The 14,207-nt window shown below is 37.5% G+C and overlaps 1 protein-coding gene across 2 annotated transcripts in view; it reads left to right on the top strand.

Annotated features, from left to right (window-relative positions):
- The window catches only part of LOC139149023 (cyclic nucleotide-gated channel rod photoreceptor subunit alpha-like), a 66,046-nt gene extending 53,399 nt beyond the window's left edge, over positions 1-12,647 (top strand). For both annotated transcript variants that reach the window (XM_070720515.1, XM_070720514.1), the window contains 16 exons: positions 252-351; positions 699-763; positions 1,542-1,620; positions 1,796-1,914; positions 4,062-4,154; positions 4,751-4,847; positions 4,961-5,069; positions 5,319-5,356; positions 6,097-6,206; positions 7,118-7,187; positions 7,290-7,345; positions 8,490-8,513; positions 8,889-9,040; positions 9,473-9,531; positions 9,969-10,004; positions 11,318-12,647. In XM_070720515.1, the coding sequence (XP_070576616.1) occupies positions 252-351; positions 699-763; positions 1,542-1,620; positions 1,796-1,914; positions 4,062-4,154; positions 4,751-4,847; positions 4,961-5,069; positions 5,319-5,356; positions 6,097-6,206; positions 7,118-7,187; positions 7,290-7,345; positions 8,490-8,513; positions 8,889-9,040; positions 9,473-9,531; positions 9,969-10,004; positions 11,318-11,911 (1,801 nt within the window). In that variant the 3' untranslated portion in view covers positions 11,912-12,647. The remainder of the gene's footprint in view (positions 1-251; positions 352-698; positions 764-1,541; positions 1,621-1,795; positions 1,915-4,061; positions 4,155-4,750; positions 4,848-4,960; positions 5,070-5,318; positions 5,357-6,096; positions 6,207-7,117; positions 7,188-7,289; positions 7,346-8,489; positions 8,514-8,888; positions 9,041-9,472; positions 9,532-9,968; positions 10,005-11,317) is intronic.
- Positions 12,648-14,207: the final 1,560 nt, after the last annotated feature.

The following is a 14,207-nucleotide window of genomic DNA, read 5'->3' on the forward strand; positions in this document are numbered from 1 at the left end:
AGCTAGAAGAAAACGTCGGTCGCTCTGTCAATTTTAGGCATTGTCTGTCAGGACTTTTGTACGCACATGAATAAGAACCAGCGATGATGCCTATGACTTTAAGGAGAATGCATTGTGAAAATTTGTCGAGTTTTACGCTTTCGACAACGAATTCTATACTTTTGCGATAGCTACAGACGTCTTTTCCAGTATGAACTTCCTGCAAAAGGATTTCATTGCCGATGAAACGTACAACCTTTTCTGTTTTTCAGTCGCACAAATAATCCCAATACCGTCCGTGCATTTAAGCTTTCTCTGTATCTCGGTGTGATAATCCATTGGATTGGCTGCTTTTATTACATGATTTCAGAGGTAAGGATGTCCTTATTAGAAAAACCGGTTTACAACGTTAACGTCAGCTTTTTACTGCACTCCATGGCCATTTTTGGTTTCGAGCTTCTTTTTTGTCAGTTTGACCTATCAACGATGTTAAAGGTCCATTAATATCAAAGCTCATACAATTAGCCTAGGGTTCCCCAGTACATCTATTAGTATATACAAAGCTCCTAGTTCATCGGCATTTTGGAAATCATGTTTCTATGTCGTTATCTTCTCGCATTGATGAGCTGAACTAGCATTGCTAGCCTCATTTTTTCAATACATCTCCTTCAGTTTCTTGACATTCTCTATTCTTAATAACACGATGATATTTTTTGAAGCACGAAGGATTTGGCAGCAATGAATGGGTATATCCGCTATCGAAAAGACACCAATCATTTACATGGTAAGGATCACTCGTTACTATCTCTGTACACTCTACCCGGAACTTGTGACCTCTAGGCGTCCAGTCTATTCCATTCATGTTCACCGTTCATATTCATACAATGTTCCGGGCTGTGTATTGGCGTGTGGAACCATATTAACATTCTCTTAACCCGATGAGGGCGTTGTTACAGTTCCACCAACCTGGCATACCTGTCACTGGCACGAGCTTGGCCTATCATGTGTACTACCCTGCAATGGGGGTTTATTTTTAATGCAGTAATTCATCTCGTTACTATCAATAAAATTGGAAATGCTGTGAATTAAATCATTTCAAAATTACATTTTCAATGAAATAGTCAAAAGAAACCGTGACTGATTAAAATGTTATAAATTCGTGCTATAAAACTAATAGATGTCAACATCGCTATAAAGCTAATAGCAACATCAACACCAGTCAAGAACGCCGTATTACGGGTGTTACGTATGCAAGTGATAAAGGGGCAATATTATGGACGGAGAAGTGATTATAAGTTTTGAAGAATCTTGTTATGCTTTATTCAACATAAGAAATAAAATTATGCAGTCACACTAACACGTTTCCTGTCCGAGATTAGTGAATAGATGCATCGATTTCAGTCCTAACGAAGAACTGCAAATTATATTCAAACCTCCGAAAGACATTTATTAATGACATATTGTAGGAAGGAAATTGCTTCACTTCCGAATATTAAAAGAAAACAGCTTTGCATGTATACTTTAGTGTTCTAACTGACGTTGAGTAATCATTCATTTTTCAGTAAATACATCCGTTCATTTTATTGGTCTTTGGTTACCTTGACAACAATTGGTGGAACAGCGAATCCTGAGACAAATATGGTGAGTAAACAAGCAGTCCTTGACCACCTATTTAAATTTAAGTACACGTAAACGCCTTATTTAAGTTGAGTAAAATAGTCCCTTATAGTACCATTAAGCTGTCGATGTGTTTTCTTTGATTTTCTATAAATATGCCATTCACATATTTTGCGCATGCTGTTTTCCTTTTTTCCAGGAGTACATGTTTACAGGCGTAACGTTTTTGATCGGTGTTTTCGTCTTCGCTGCGGTGGTTGGAAACGTTGGTGACGTCATAAGCAATATGAACGCCGCGAGGGCGGAATTTCAGTCCAGGTAAACTGACGTCAATTCATTCCATGAATGGGACTAGAAGCTTTCTTACATGCTCCGATGCAACGAAAAAGAAAATGCCTTAGCTTTGTTGCAAAATGAATCGTGCACACTTTCAAGGAAATATCAACGAGCCGAAACCAAGTTCGGGTATACCTAAACCATTGCGATGTTACTACTGTGATATCACGGTTATCGCCTTTTAGTTTATGTATATCAAAAACGTTGAGTTTTCAGGAGATAGCGAATTCACAGCTGAAATTTCATGTACTTGAGCTGCCACAATCAAGTCTGAACTCACATCCGTTTAACATGGAAACGTGGCGAGAAAGGATGTGTCCATTTTAAGACCCCTGTCTTCTAGCTAAACACACTCTCTTAAACTTGAACCTCAACAAATTGATGAAATATGACATTAAACTGGTCCAATAATGATTTCCATTCAAGGTAATACATTACCAGATCTATGGGACATTTGTGATTTACAAATTTAAGTAGGACCATCCTGAACCACTGATAGTTAGTGGTGGTACCAGGTGTCCGGAATGGGTAAGCGTACCCTGCTAGCATGCTACACCCGTCAGGATTGGTCCCAAAATTGTCTAAATGTTGTATGAAAAGATACAGGATATGAATCACTGTAATAAGTCAAAGCCGGGAATGCTGTCGTTAATCATTTGAGTGACCGAGGTGTCATATTTGGCCACAATGTCGTCATATCGACCGTAGAACTTTTTGAAAGTCCTAACGAGTCTTTTTGTTGTGTATCCTTGTCTCAGTAATTTTGATACCAATGAGCTGTGTCTCAGTTGAAAATCAGTGTAGGAATCACAAGCCCTACAATACCTGAGAAGTTGAGACACGTACACACCATATGCAGGTGCAGACGGAATATTACTTGACAAGTGGGGATAATTTATGATTTCAAAATCGAAATCATCCCTTTTGTCATACAACTTAGTGTGTAGCCCATTAGTACCCACTTGTAGGAACAGATCAAGATATGAAGCAGAGTTCCTACCCTCTGTTGTTTCTTTGATTTCCAACTCACCAGGGTAAATATGACGTAAGTAATTTGATATGTCTGGATTGTCTAGACTAATCAGATCATCGATATATCTGTGCGTGTTGTTAAAACGCCTTGCAAGTTTTTTAGACCTTGCTTTGTAGAGAGATTGTAGGAACTCTGCTTCATATGAATACAGAAATAAGTCTGCAAGAAGGGGTGCACAATTTGTACCCATTGGTATGCTGATAGATTGTTGAAATGTCATACCGCCAAACTTAATAAATATGTTGTCGATTAAGAAATTAAGCATTTTAATAATTTCTTCGCCTGTGTATTTGTGCTGGGCATCTATGTTGTTACTGAAATAATCTGACCTTTGTTTGATGGTAATGTATTGGTACCTTCTACTGCCATTTTTATGCAGGAAAGCTTGTTTAGCAAGAGCTTGTTTAACAAATTGATGAAAGAATCGAGTAATGGACCAATAAGACTGTTGACATACTAATACGCCGTATATTACTGTATATTGTGCTGTGTTTTCTCCACTTATCGCACTTACGTCTCTCTAGAGTTTTCTCCTAGTTGACGCAAAATCGCTCATTTGCATGCATTTAAACAGTTTTACTTGTAGCGGTAGGAAAGTGAAACGCTAGTACTGAAAAACATCTGAGAAAATAATTGATATTTTATGCCGTGCAAATTGAGTGTTATCTTTTTAAGTGTCTTGTAGCAATTAAATATATGCGATATCTTCCGTATTATCTGCGGTTTCCAATATCTGTGACGGATGTTATCTTATTTGAAATCGCGCAAAAATTCTTTGATAGAATCAACTTTCATTTGCGTCCACTGAAGATAAATAGATAGGCACATATCGGCTCGCCGACAGAGCTTCTCCAGATAACATTTTTGGCACAATCAATTTTATACCATTAGACATTTCTGTGTCTGATCAGCCACGTTCAAATAGCCTCCGGGTACCACTATAACGACCAATCAGTGAGCGATGACAGACAATCTCATTTGTAAGACTTCAATATGGTAAAGTTATCTGTTCTATACTTAAATTGCAATTTACTTTTAATATTAATCATCCAGTTATAATAAAATGACGTCGTCAGCGATGTTTTCTTGTCTCCAGGATGGATGCCATTAAAGTATACATGAACCACAGGAAAGTGCCCGAACATTTACAAAAGCGAGTGAAAAAGTGGTCAGACTATTCTTGGCACAGGTTAGTCATTACACAGGAAACTATAGCTACCAAGAGTCTTTTCCGAGCTTAACCATAGACCTTAGTTTCTAGGTTCTGTTGCCTGACTTACTAATTTAGGCAAATTTTCAAACTTTCAAAACGACAGCAAAGAAATCCGCTTGATCCAAGATGCAAACATGTCAGTCATTGAATATAATTGCCGCTACTCTATACTTTGTAAACAAACTTACAATTATTATTCTTGCAAAACAAGTAAATAGATCATTTGGCCGCAGCCTATCTAAATTGCTGGACATTCAACAAAATTTGAATATTTTTAAAGTAAAAGTTTGGCAATGGAACTATTATCAAATGTCATTAACTATCGTCTTGATCGTGTTTACACCAAAATAATATCGAAATTGACAGCAGCCGATATTTTCTTTTACGATACTGCCAATTCCACGACCAAAACCAATTTTATGATATCGATTTGGAGGTTGGCCATTGTTGTGATTCATCCAGGCTGCAGACAGCAACGACCAGCAAATTATAGTACCACTGGCATCCACGTTGTGGTCGCCAGTTCAGAAATCCCTAACGAGTCTGTTTGTTTGATTTGTGTCACTCATTAGGACCCAAATGATCGATGAATCAAATCTTCTTGAAATGCTTCCGGAAAGGCTTCGAGCGGAGATAGCCATACACGTTCACCTCGAGACATTAAAAAAGGTAAGGAAATCCTTAGGATCGGAATATAGATGTCATGTGAACACTTTTATGAATTCTCCTATTTAATCATCTGTTGTTCTTTTCCATTACACGTGTACTCCTCGATTACGAAGGTTAATATCTTCGAAGGATGCGAACACGGCCTTCTGTGTGAATTAGTTTTGAAGTTAAAGTCTTTGATTTATTCACCGGGTGACTACATTTGCAGAACCGGCGAAATAGGTCAGTTTATTATGTTTTCTTTATTAGTAATTTTTCTTTTGATAGATCATATGTACAAGAGTTTCATAGCAAAGCGGATGTTTCACTCTTTATACTTAGCAACTGCGAAAAAAGTACACAAATCTTGAAGATTTGTGTACTTGTGTATTTGTGTACTTGTGTACTTGCTGTAAACGTTGTGCTATAATCATGAAAGCTTAATGTGGTTCGTTGCACAGAATTTTACAGCTCGTCTATTTTACCCTGCAGGTAGAGAAATGTATATAATAAACCACGGCAAAGTTGAGGTGAGTAATGTCACAGACCTTCGCTTCACTATTTTTCTACAGCCTGAGACTTTTCGAGGTTCTCTGTGATGGTGGAGGTTGTATGACATATTGCAGTCGAACAATGACCTCGATTATTTCTCTAACAGTAAATTACCGACATTTATATCCGGTCCATCTTCAAACCGTTTTCGGATGTTTGTAAAGACGTGAGGCTGCATCAAGTTGTTACAGGAATTCTAAAATATTTACTGTGTGGCATAGGAATTGCCATTAAGTAATTTTTTATGTTAAAGGAGGAGGAGGAGGAAATGTGCCTGTGCAACTTTCTTGTTTACAAACAATATATTTCATGCACAATATCTAGATGCATCACGTCAACATAGCGACAATACTTAAATTTTACTATTTACATTATCACAGGTATGTCTTTTATCACACGCATGTTTTAAATTTCGTCATTCGCCTACGTGGCTCGGAAACAGTGTTTATAATGTGTCGCATCGGTACCATACGGCTTTTGAGTGCAGTTTCCCTTGTACACTTCTGTCAAGTTACGTAAAATAAGAGACAGCAGCGGGAATCCTTGCGACAGAAGGAAATCTACCCTGCGACTTACACATCAGTGACCTATGATGTATCACTATAAGAAACTACTCTGAACCATGCAGGCAGTGGTCAGCACGTTGTTTCCCCGACGCTGCCCGGCACTTTCCCCGTCTATCTTGTTCTAGTTCTTCTCGGTTCCGCTCGCTTCTCAGGTTGTGATTACCGATGAGGCGACTGGCGGAAAGATGGTCGTAGCTACAATGAGTGAGGGAAACTATTTCGGTGAAATCAGTTTATTGAAGCTCGATGCCGGCTGCAATAAGTAAGTATAGTTAACATGATATGGTGTCCAGTTTTATGACACTTATTGGGTTAGCATTAAAAATGAGTCAATACATTATGAGACTAATTGTAATCCGGCAGCCTTACATTGTCTGGCCAACAATCCGGGACAGGCATGATATCAACACCTTAAAATCTTGTCATCTAGCGAGTCAGCGAAAGAAAGTGCTGCCTTATTTATGTAATACTGTTACAGAGGCCATTCTCTTTTACACTTTTGCATCAATTCTGCACAAAGGTCAATCAATGGTCAGGTTCAGAATTATGAACGATGCACGATAGCGATACGGATGTGAGAAATCAAACAAGTAAATATTTGCTCTCGTGTTTATGGTCTTGGCCTCGGATGTGAGAAATCAAACAAGTAAATAATTGTTCTCGTGTTTATGGTCTTGGCCGTTGATATGAACCTTGGTGATAAATACGTCATTGCTAGGGAAGGACACTAATAATGAGATGATAAATGTGTGTAAATAACCACTAAACAGATTGTTCAGATTGTATATAGAAAGAGTCTTTACGACCACAGGCACAGAAGGTAGAGGGAGCAGATAGACACTAGACAAAAGAAGGGACAGCACTTTGCAGTATTTAACATCTTTTGTAAAAGAAATAAACGGTGTTATCTTTGAAGACTACGAGCCTATACACTGTTTCTGTATCCCGACGTCCTCTCGCTAGCTAATCCCCGGAGGGAGACGGTGATAAGTAATACATGGTGGAGAATTCGGGTATATAGAGCAAGCTCTTTAAAAGTTGGAAACTTTAACACCATTTATTTCTTATACAATGATTATACATATTGCCAGGTACTAGGTGATGACCCTTCTCCTGGTTGCTATCTACCTGCTACCTGCTCCCTTCTATCTTCTGCCTTTTTGACCTTTACAGACGCACAGCTGATGTCAGGTCTGTAGGCTACTCTGAACTCTTAGTGCTTTCCAGGAAGGATCTCATGAGTGTAAGTGTCACACATTAATTTTGTCAGATCACCATCACTGGGTTTAAGACGGTTATTTCAAACTCTAAAGACTGGTTTCCCTGTTCAATATTATTCTATTAGGCGTTGGTCGAGTACCCGGATGCAAAGAAGGTTTTAGAAGCCCAAGGAAGGGCTAGGTAAGTGTTAGAAAACGTTAACTGCAGATATTGTGCTGTCGTTATCTTATTTTTTCTTGTACGCGTCTCTCAGTACGTGAATATATATATATAGAAACGTGTAATATGGTTAAATGGTATCAGGGTAGTAACAGCATGAGGGCGTAAAGCGGACTTACTATCTGCATCGTATACCGTCTGATGAGGCAATCAACTGAACAGTTTTGAAAAATGCATTGGCCTTGAACTTTTTCCTGTTTTCGAAATCCTTCATGGTTTCCTCACCCTTCAAAGCCTGTATCAATCAAAGATAAACTGATTCTCTGCTCGAGAAGCACAATAGATCACTTTTCTTACAAGCTGTTAAACTTGCATTAAGAAGTTGAATCGATATGATACGGTAACAATAGATGAGAGACTGCCAAGGTTCAACTGGCGATACCACTAAGGGAATGTATGTACTTGTCAGAGAAATTTATTTGATGTCCATTTCCTTTATCACCGTCTCCTAAGTAAACATAATGATTAACTTAACTTTAGGATTTTACGTTCGTCAGCTGTTGATCGGCAGATTATCAGTTCTAATAAAATCGTAAATACTCTTAAGAAACCAAATGAAAATTACAGAAAACCTGGTAACGCAGTTAGTATTTTACAATATTCATGAGAAATAATGGTTTCATGAATATTGCAAGAAACTTAATGCATTAAGATGGTAACGTGAAGCTAACGATCACATTTATGTACACACCGCATCGCATAGTTATCGGTGAAAGTTAAAAATTTATAGCGAACGAATCAATCAGTTTTACATGTTTAAGCGACAAATTTTCTTCTCGTTTGTATTTGAAAATAGTGTCCTGGCGTTTTTTTTTTTGTTCAGTGAAGCATTACGCCATACTCAGAATGTTTAGATTAATTGCTGATTATAATACCATACGATGCATAATGATGACCACAACAATGACAGTGATAGTGACGGTGACAATGACAACAATGACAAAGTGATGATGATCATGATCATCATGACGATCATGATCGTGATGATGACAACGGCGACTAAAATGACAATGACGAAGACGACGACGAAGACAACGACGATTATGATTATGATAATGATGATAATGTTGTTGTTGTTTTCTGTTGTTGCTTCCACTCATTGCAGAATGGAACGAAGCAAAGAGGTCAGGTGAGATGTAAAATGTATCCGTTCTTCTGATTCATTTTCAGCTATATAAGGCACAATCTGTCGAAATAGAGGACTCCCCCTTAAGCAGTTTTGATTGCTTCACATATTAATAGGTTGAGCTTCAATCAGAATGTTCTTGCGCCAAATGGTAGTTTTCGCTTATAAGGCTTACATTGATCAGATATTACGCTATGTACATAAAATTTTGTTTGTCGTCAAATATTTTCCCGATCTCGTGAAAGGTTCCGCGAATCATTATTCATCGTTCTGGTAAAGGAAAATAGTCGCTTGATACAGCTCATAGCAATCGTTATTAATTTCTAAACCTTTGGAGACGGATGTCGAAAAGACGAGTTTATCTTCTATTTGTAACAGGAAAACACAGTCTGAAGAGAAGGCAGAAGAGGCTTTGCAAGCTGCTGAAGAAGCAAGTAAAATGGCGCCAGCAACGATAATCCGACAACATAAAGGGTCACCATACACTATCATGAGACACGATGATGCCAAGAAACTCTTTGACACAAAAGGTAGGAAGTGATTTAATTTAATAGACTGCGATGTCACTGAAAATTTGAGCTCAACTCTTCAGAGCTAGAGGTTTTTAACAAAGTCGTTACCTATTTTACTTATTAATTGCTTAATGGGTTTATCTTTTTTCCAAATACACTTGTATTGGACAGTTTACATTTTAACAATTAAGACGTATTGATCTGGCCATCAATCACTTGTTTTCTTGCTTTAGTAAAAAGATAAAGGTTACAAATCGCGGTATTTGAATTCCTCATGTTTCTGTTAATAGTGTAAATCAAATTTATTGCTAGCACTTTTTTCTCTGGGTGTGTGTTTATCCTTGTGTCTGTGTTTCTGTCCCCCGTCTCTCCGTGCCTCTGTGTAAAAATGTATTTTGTACATACATACGTATGGAGTCCTAATTACATTCAATATGCAATTAATTACAGCAAAGGAGCTCAGTGAAATTGTTAAACTACTCCACTCCATCAAGAACGAGGAAAGCCATGTAAGTTATGTTGCACATTTCATCATATTACATTTTTCCGAGCAAAATATTGCATTTAATTTTGTCTAAACCATGGTCTACTTGGCTGTACTGTAATATCTAAACTCTAAGTGATATCGGGTTTATAGGAAAATGTGAAATGAGGCGACAGTTTGTGAAAGCGATGTTTTCTTTTGTTCAGCAGCTGCATGTTTATCCATGATGACAGAATTCAAGACGACGCAAACCATGTTTACTATTATTAGAAAAGATAAAACGAAGACGTAACGCAAAACGACCAGAAAGAGATATCCTGCGATTTTCAAAACAGAGTAACGGTATTTCTCTTACAAGACTGCGATGTTGCGCATGTCTAGAAAAAGCGCCGATAAATCTTTGCTCTTGACTTCAAAAACCCTCTCAGTGAAAGCCTATAATGAGATTTTTTTTCTTTCCAGGCAACAATGCAGAAAATAAGCCGTTTGGCAGAAAGGGTAAGTTGCCAATATAACTTTTCGATAAAGTCTTCACTTCTCGTTACGTCATGTTAAATATGAAAACCCAAAAGAAAGACAGATAAAACCTTACGATCTTATATCAAGTGACACGGCATTCATATTCGATGCAATTTAAATTGCGATAACAAATTCAGCCATGTGCTAAGTAAACATTAAGGAGCAATACATGTAACACGGCGTATTTTGCTCAAAATCAATATCAAGCAAAGATTCATTGAAATTGTCAGTAATTTCTTTGCCCAAGCAGTGGAAAGTTGGGTAAGAAAGAAGAGATATTTTATGCAAATGTATGCAAATCTTATTCCGTTTTGAACATTTCAAAAGAATGTAGCTCCTCTCTGGCTTCGTCAAATCTTGTGAAATCTTTTATATTCTATTCTTTTAATATTATAATATTATTATAATATTATTTTAATATTCTTTTAATTAATACTATACAACAAAAGGAAACTTTGTTTGGCAGTAAATTTCCTATATTTGGAATTAGAGTCATTTCAATTTTGCCTAACATCATGATTTTGAACATTGATTTGAATGTCAATCTTTCAAATCCTGCCATTTAAAAATGATAATATTAATGCACAACAAAAATTTTCTTAAGTTCTTTTCTACATAAACTTTAGTTTTACGTGAGATATTATCCTTCATGTAGTAGTATCAACTTTTTGACATACATTAATTGTTGTTGTCAATACCACTATTGAGTTCCCCCAATATGTACAATTCATCCTTCGAGTACAATATTGCTTCCATACAAAACTTTAGATTGTCTGCTATTGAAAATATACAGTGTGAGGCGCTAGGCGGTTTCATGTCTTCTTAGATGATAAATATTGCTTTAAAAAGTGTGTAATTTAAGTGCAATGCAACCTGAAATGAACCATGTTTATTTGAAAACTATGCATTATACTCGAGTATTGCAACTCCCTGGTATAGTCAGTGTCCTGAGGAAAAAACTGACAAATTACACGTAAAGGAATATTAAATTCAGTGAAAAGTTTGATGACTTAACACTCGAGACTTCCCACGAAAAGCCAGACGACCTCTGATGAAAGTTGCACTGTAAACGCCCTTTTGTAACAGATTCGTCAGGGCTTGTTGTTATCAACTGTGTTCTGAATATTCTTTGAACGGAGAAATCGGGGTACTTGTGTTGAATATAAATATGCACATATGCATGATTACAATTTTAGTAATGGACGCCATTTCTGTGGCAATTACGACACAACTATTTGACTGATTCAACTTATTGGGATGACATAAGATTGGTTTTGATTGATTCTGTAAAGGTGGATGACCTGAAAAGCCAACTTCGGCGCAGGGACGTGGAACTGCGGACAGCGATGTGTAGAATCCTGCAGCTTGAGAAAATTCTTGAATCAGAGCGACATGTCACTCAGAACAAGAGAATAGCAAAGGAATGTTCCTTGATTACTGACAGAATTGTCAGGAATAGCTACCAAGGAAATGAAAATAACTCCTCACGCAATGACAAACTCCCCTCGAAGGATGGAAGGTACTTGCACATAGACTCGCGGGAGTGTAGTAGATCACGTGACCGCCAAAGGCGGCAGGAGACAGCATCATGCCAGGTCAATGTTCCTGGAATATGCGTAAATGGAATAATCGAGCAGGAACCAACAAATGTTGCAATTGAAAATACTTATTTATCGGATTCGTCGCGACCTTCAACTCCGGATACGCCTTCTAGTCCAGGATACGACACAAACTTTGTTTTTATGGATGGACAAGTAGTTCAACACCAGGAAGCTATTTTATCACATTTTTTAACCGGGAGAACGAAGCGAAGGGCGAGTGACAGTACCAATTACACTAGTGATTTCACCAGTGAATTTGATGACAGTGATTTTGATTTCAGGTAGATTCTGATTGGTGACATAGAAAGTAAAACAGACAAAACCACATCAATTTTGTATGTTTTCATGACAAGTTCGAAATTGTACAATATCCATATCACAAATTGAACTTTAAACTCATAAATTATGAGCAATTCCCTTCGTTCAGTGAAGCATAAAACAGTATTAAGACTGCAATTACAGTGTTATTGCAATGCCTTCGCCTTTCAACAGCCGTTCAATGTTTTATTGACCAACGTTTTCACTTACGTTGCTACATACAGTGTGTAGGTGTAACTTTGTGTTAATTACTTATTACCGATAACATCACTCAAACTTGCCAAGGTTGTGTGGTATTTCTCTGGTATCGTGATATCCACCGAGAACCGAAAGTTATATCAGGACAGTTCAGTATCCATTGAATTTACTTTCAACCATCGGTGATCTCATAAAGAAAATGCCAAACTCTTATTTTTATTTGAAAGGACTACCACTGCTTGTGACCGGCCCTCCAAGTTTCAAAAACATCTGGTCATCCTCAGTATTATTACGTGAAACACCACTGATTTGTCAGGTTTCATTTCAATCAAAACTCCTGTCTTCTAACCATCCCGTCGTTTACACCCGTTTCAATAAGTTCCAAGGTAACCTTTTTAATTATTCTTGAAAAACAATGCATCACCCTGTACCAAATGATTTTAGGTTTCAACTGACAACTTAAAACATTTACATTTCTCCATGAAATAAAACAAAATCGTGCATTATTCTGTGTCATTTTGTTTTTTTTTTTTTAATACCATTAAAATAACAGTCGAAAAGACCACTGTCTTTAAGAGAAGACACAACCATAGACCCTAGAAAAGACAGCCATAGACTGTAAGGTCTATGGAACAACCAAGCAAATAAGCTTGCTTGCCTACTCGACCGCAGAAGAAAGACAGAGAGGAACTACATGTAATGGAAGGACGAACAGACAGAGTTGTCATCGTAAGACTTAATGATATGACAGACAACCATCTTGGCGTCAAAAGACAGTCAGAAATCCAATGGAAGTGACTTAACTTGTAGAGACAATGAATGGCTTGAAATAGCGTTATATCATTAGTCTGCACGTGGGATCATACTAATATTATCAAGAAGCCCTCATATGAAACAGACTGTACAATGAGGGTCGTAGACGACAAGGAGGGAAATTATAAAACAATTGTCAATTGTGTTTCGTAATCCCGAAGAATGGATGAAATACACAATTTTTTGGCATCGTCCACGCAGAACATACGAAACAATTTAACGAAATAGAATGTGATTCAATTTACTACACTCGTAATGCGATAACGTTTGTTCAAATTCTCTCACAATACAGGACAGAAGGGGCCCGCAACAAAGGCTTGATATATGCACATAGTTGCCATTTTACATCCGTATTTTAGGTAGAATGCGCCTCGGGGACACGTATTTGGACTCTCAATTTTTTTCAATTCTTTTCTGATCTACCACTCGTGCGGCTTCATTTTGAAGCTCTTTGAGTAAGAAAAACTTTAACCATAGTAGTTGTTTGAAAATCGAAAATTTTATTTTTCGTCATAGAATTAAGGAAGGGGTGGCGATCATTTTGAATTTAAAAATCGGTAAATCTTGGGTAATTTGTTTCTCTATTATCAAAGTTTGCACTCTGACCATCGACTTTTAATCTTGATTTTGAAAGAGTATGGTTGAAAGATTCCTTTTGGAAAATTTGAGCAAAGGTTTAAGTCTTTCTAGGTGCATACTACCTTAATGCAACTGGTAGCATGCACCTGTAAGCAGCACTTGAATGTGGACAAACTCGTTACGATCTTCGAGGAGTTCCGCCGACAGTTGCGAGATTCATGTTCCCAGGGGCAAGGTCAGTGCTAACGAAGACGGATGTTAAATATCATTATGGAAGTAAATTTGTGCCATAAATTATTCTCTGTGTTACCAGGATATGAAAGGCAGGTGAGATTTTGGAATCAAACTGTGATATAAGAAGTTGACTACCAGCTTTTTGTTAATGGATGAACACTCATTATCAAGTTATGCCCGCCCCTTATGGTAAACATACCAACTTTCGTGTATTTGACATAATATTCACAGACTCTATTCCAAGGTATAGCACTGTGTTTTCCGCTCCCACACACAGCGTAACATGACTGCAAATTGGAGGCATCTGAGGTTCGGCCATCATTGATATGGCTCCCATATAAAAAATGCCAAGCTTTTCCGGATCACGGAATTACTGAGGGAATTACAAAACTGAGTCAAAAGTTGTCGTCCGCATATGGTGATATTGATGTCCTCGAAG

The sequence above is a fragment of the Ptychodera flava genome, chromosome 14 (genome assembly GCF_041260155.1).
Source record: "Ptychodera flava strain L36383 chromosome 14, AS_Pfla_20210202, whole genome shotgun sequence".
NCBI classification, from domain to species: domain Eukaryota; kingdom Metazoa; phylum Hemichordata; class Enteropneusta; family Ptychoderidae; genus Ptychodera; species Ptychodera flava.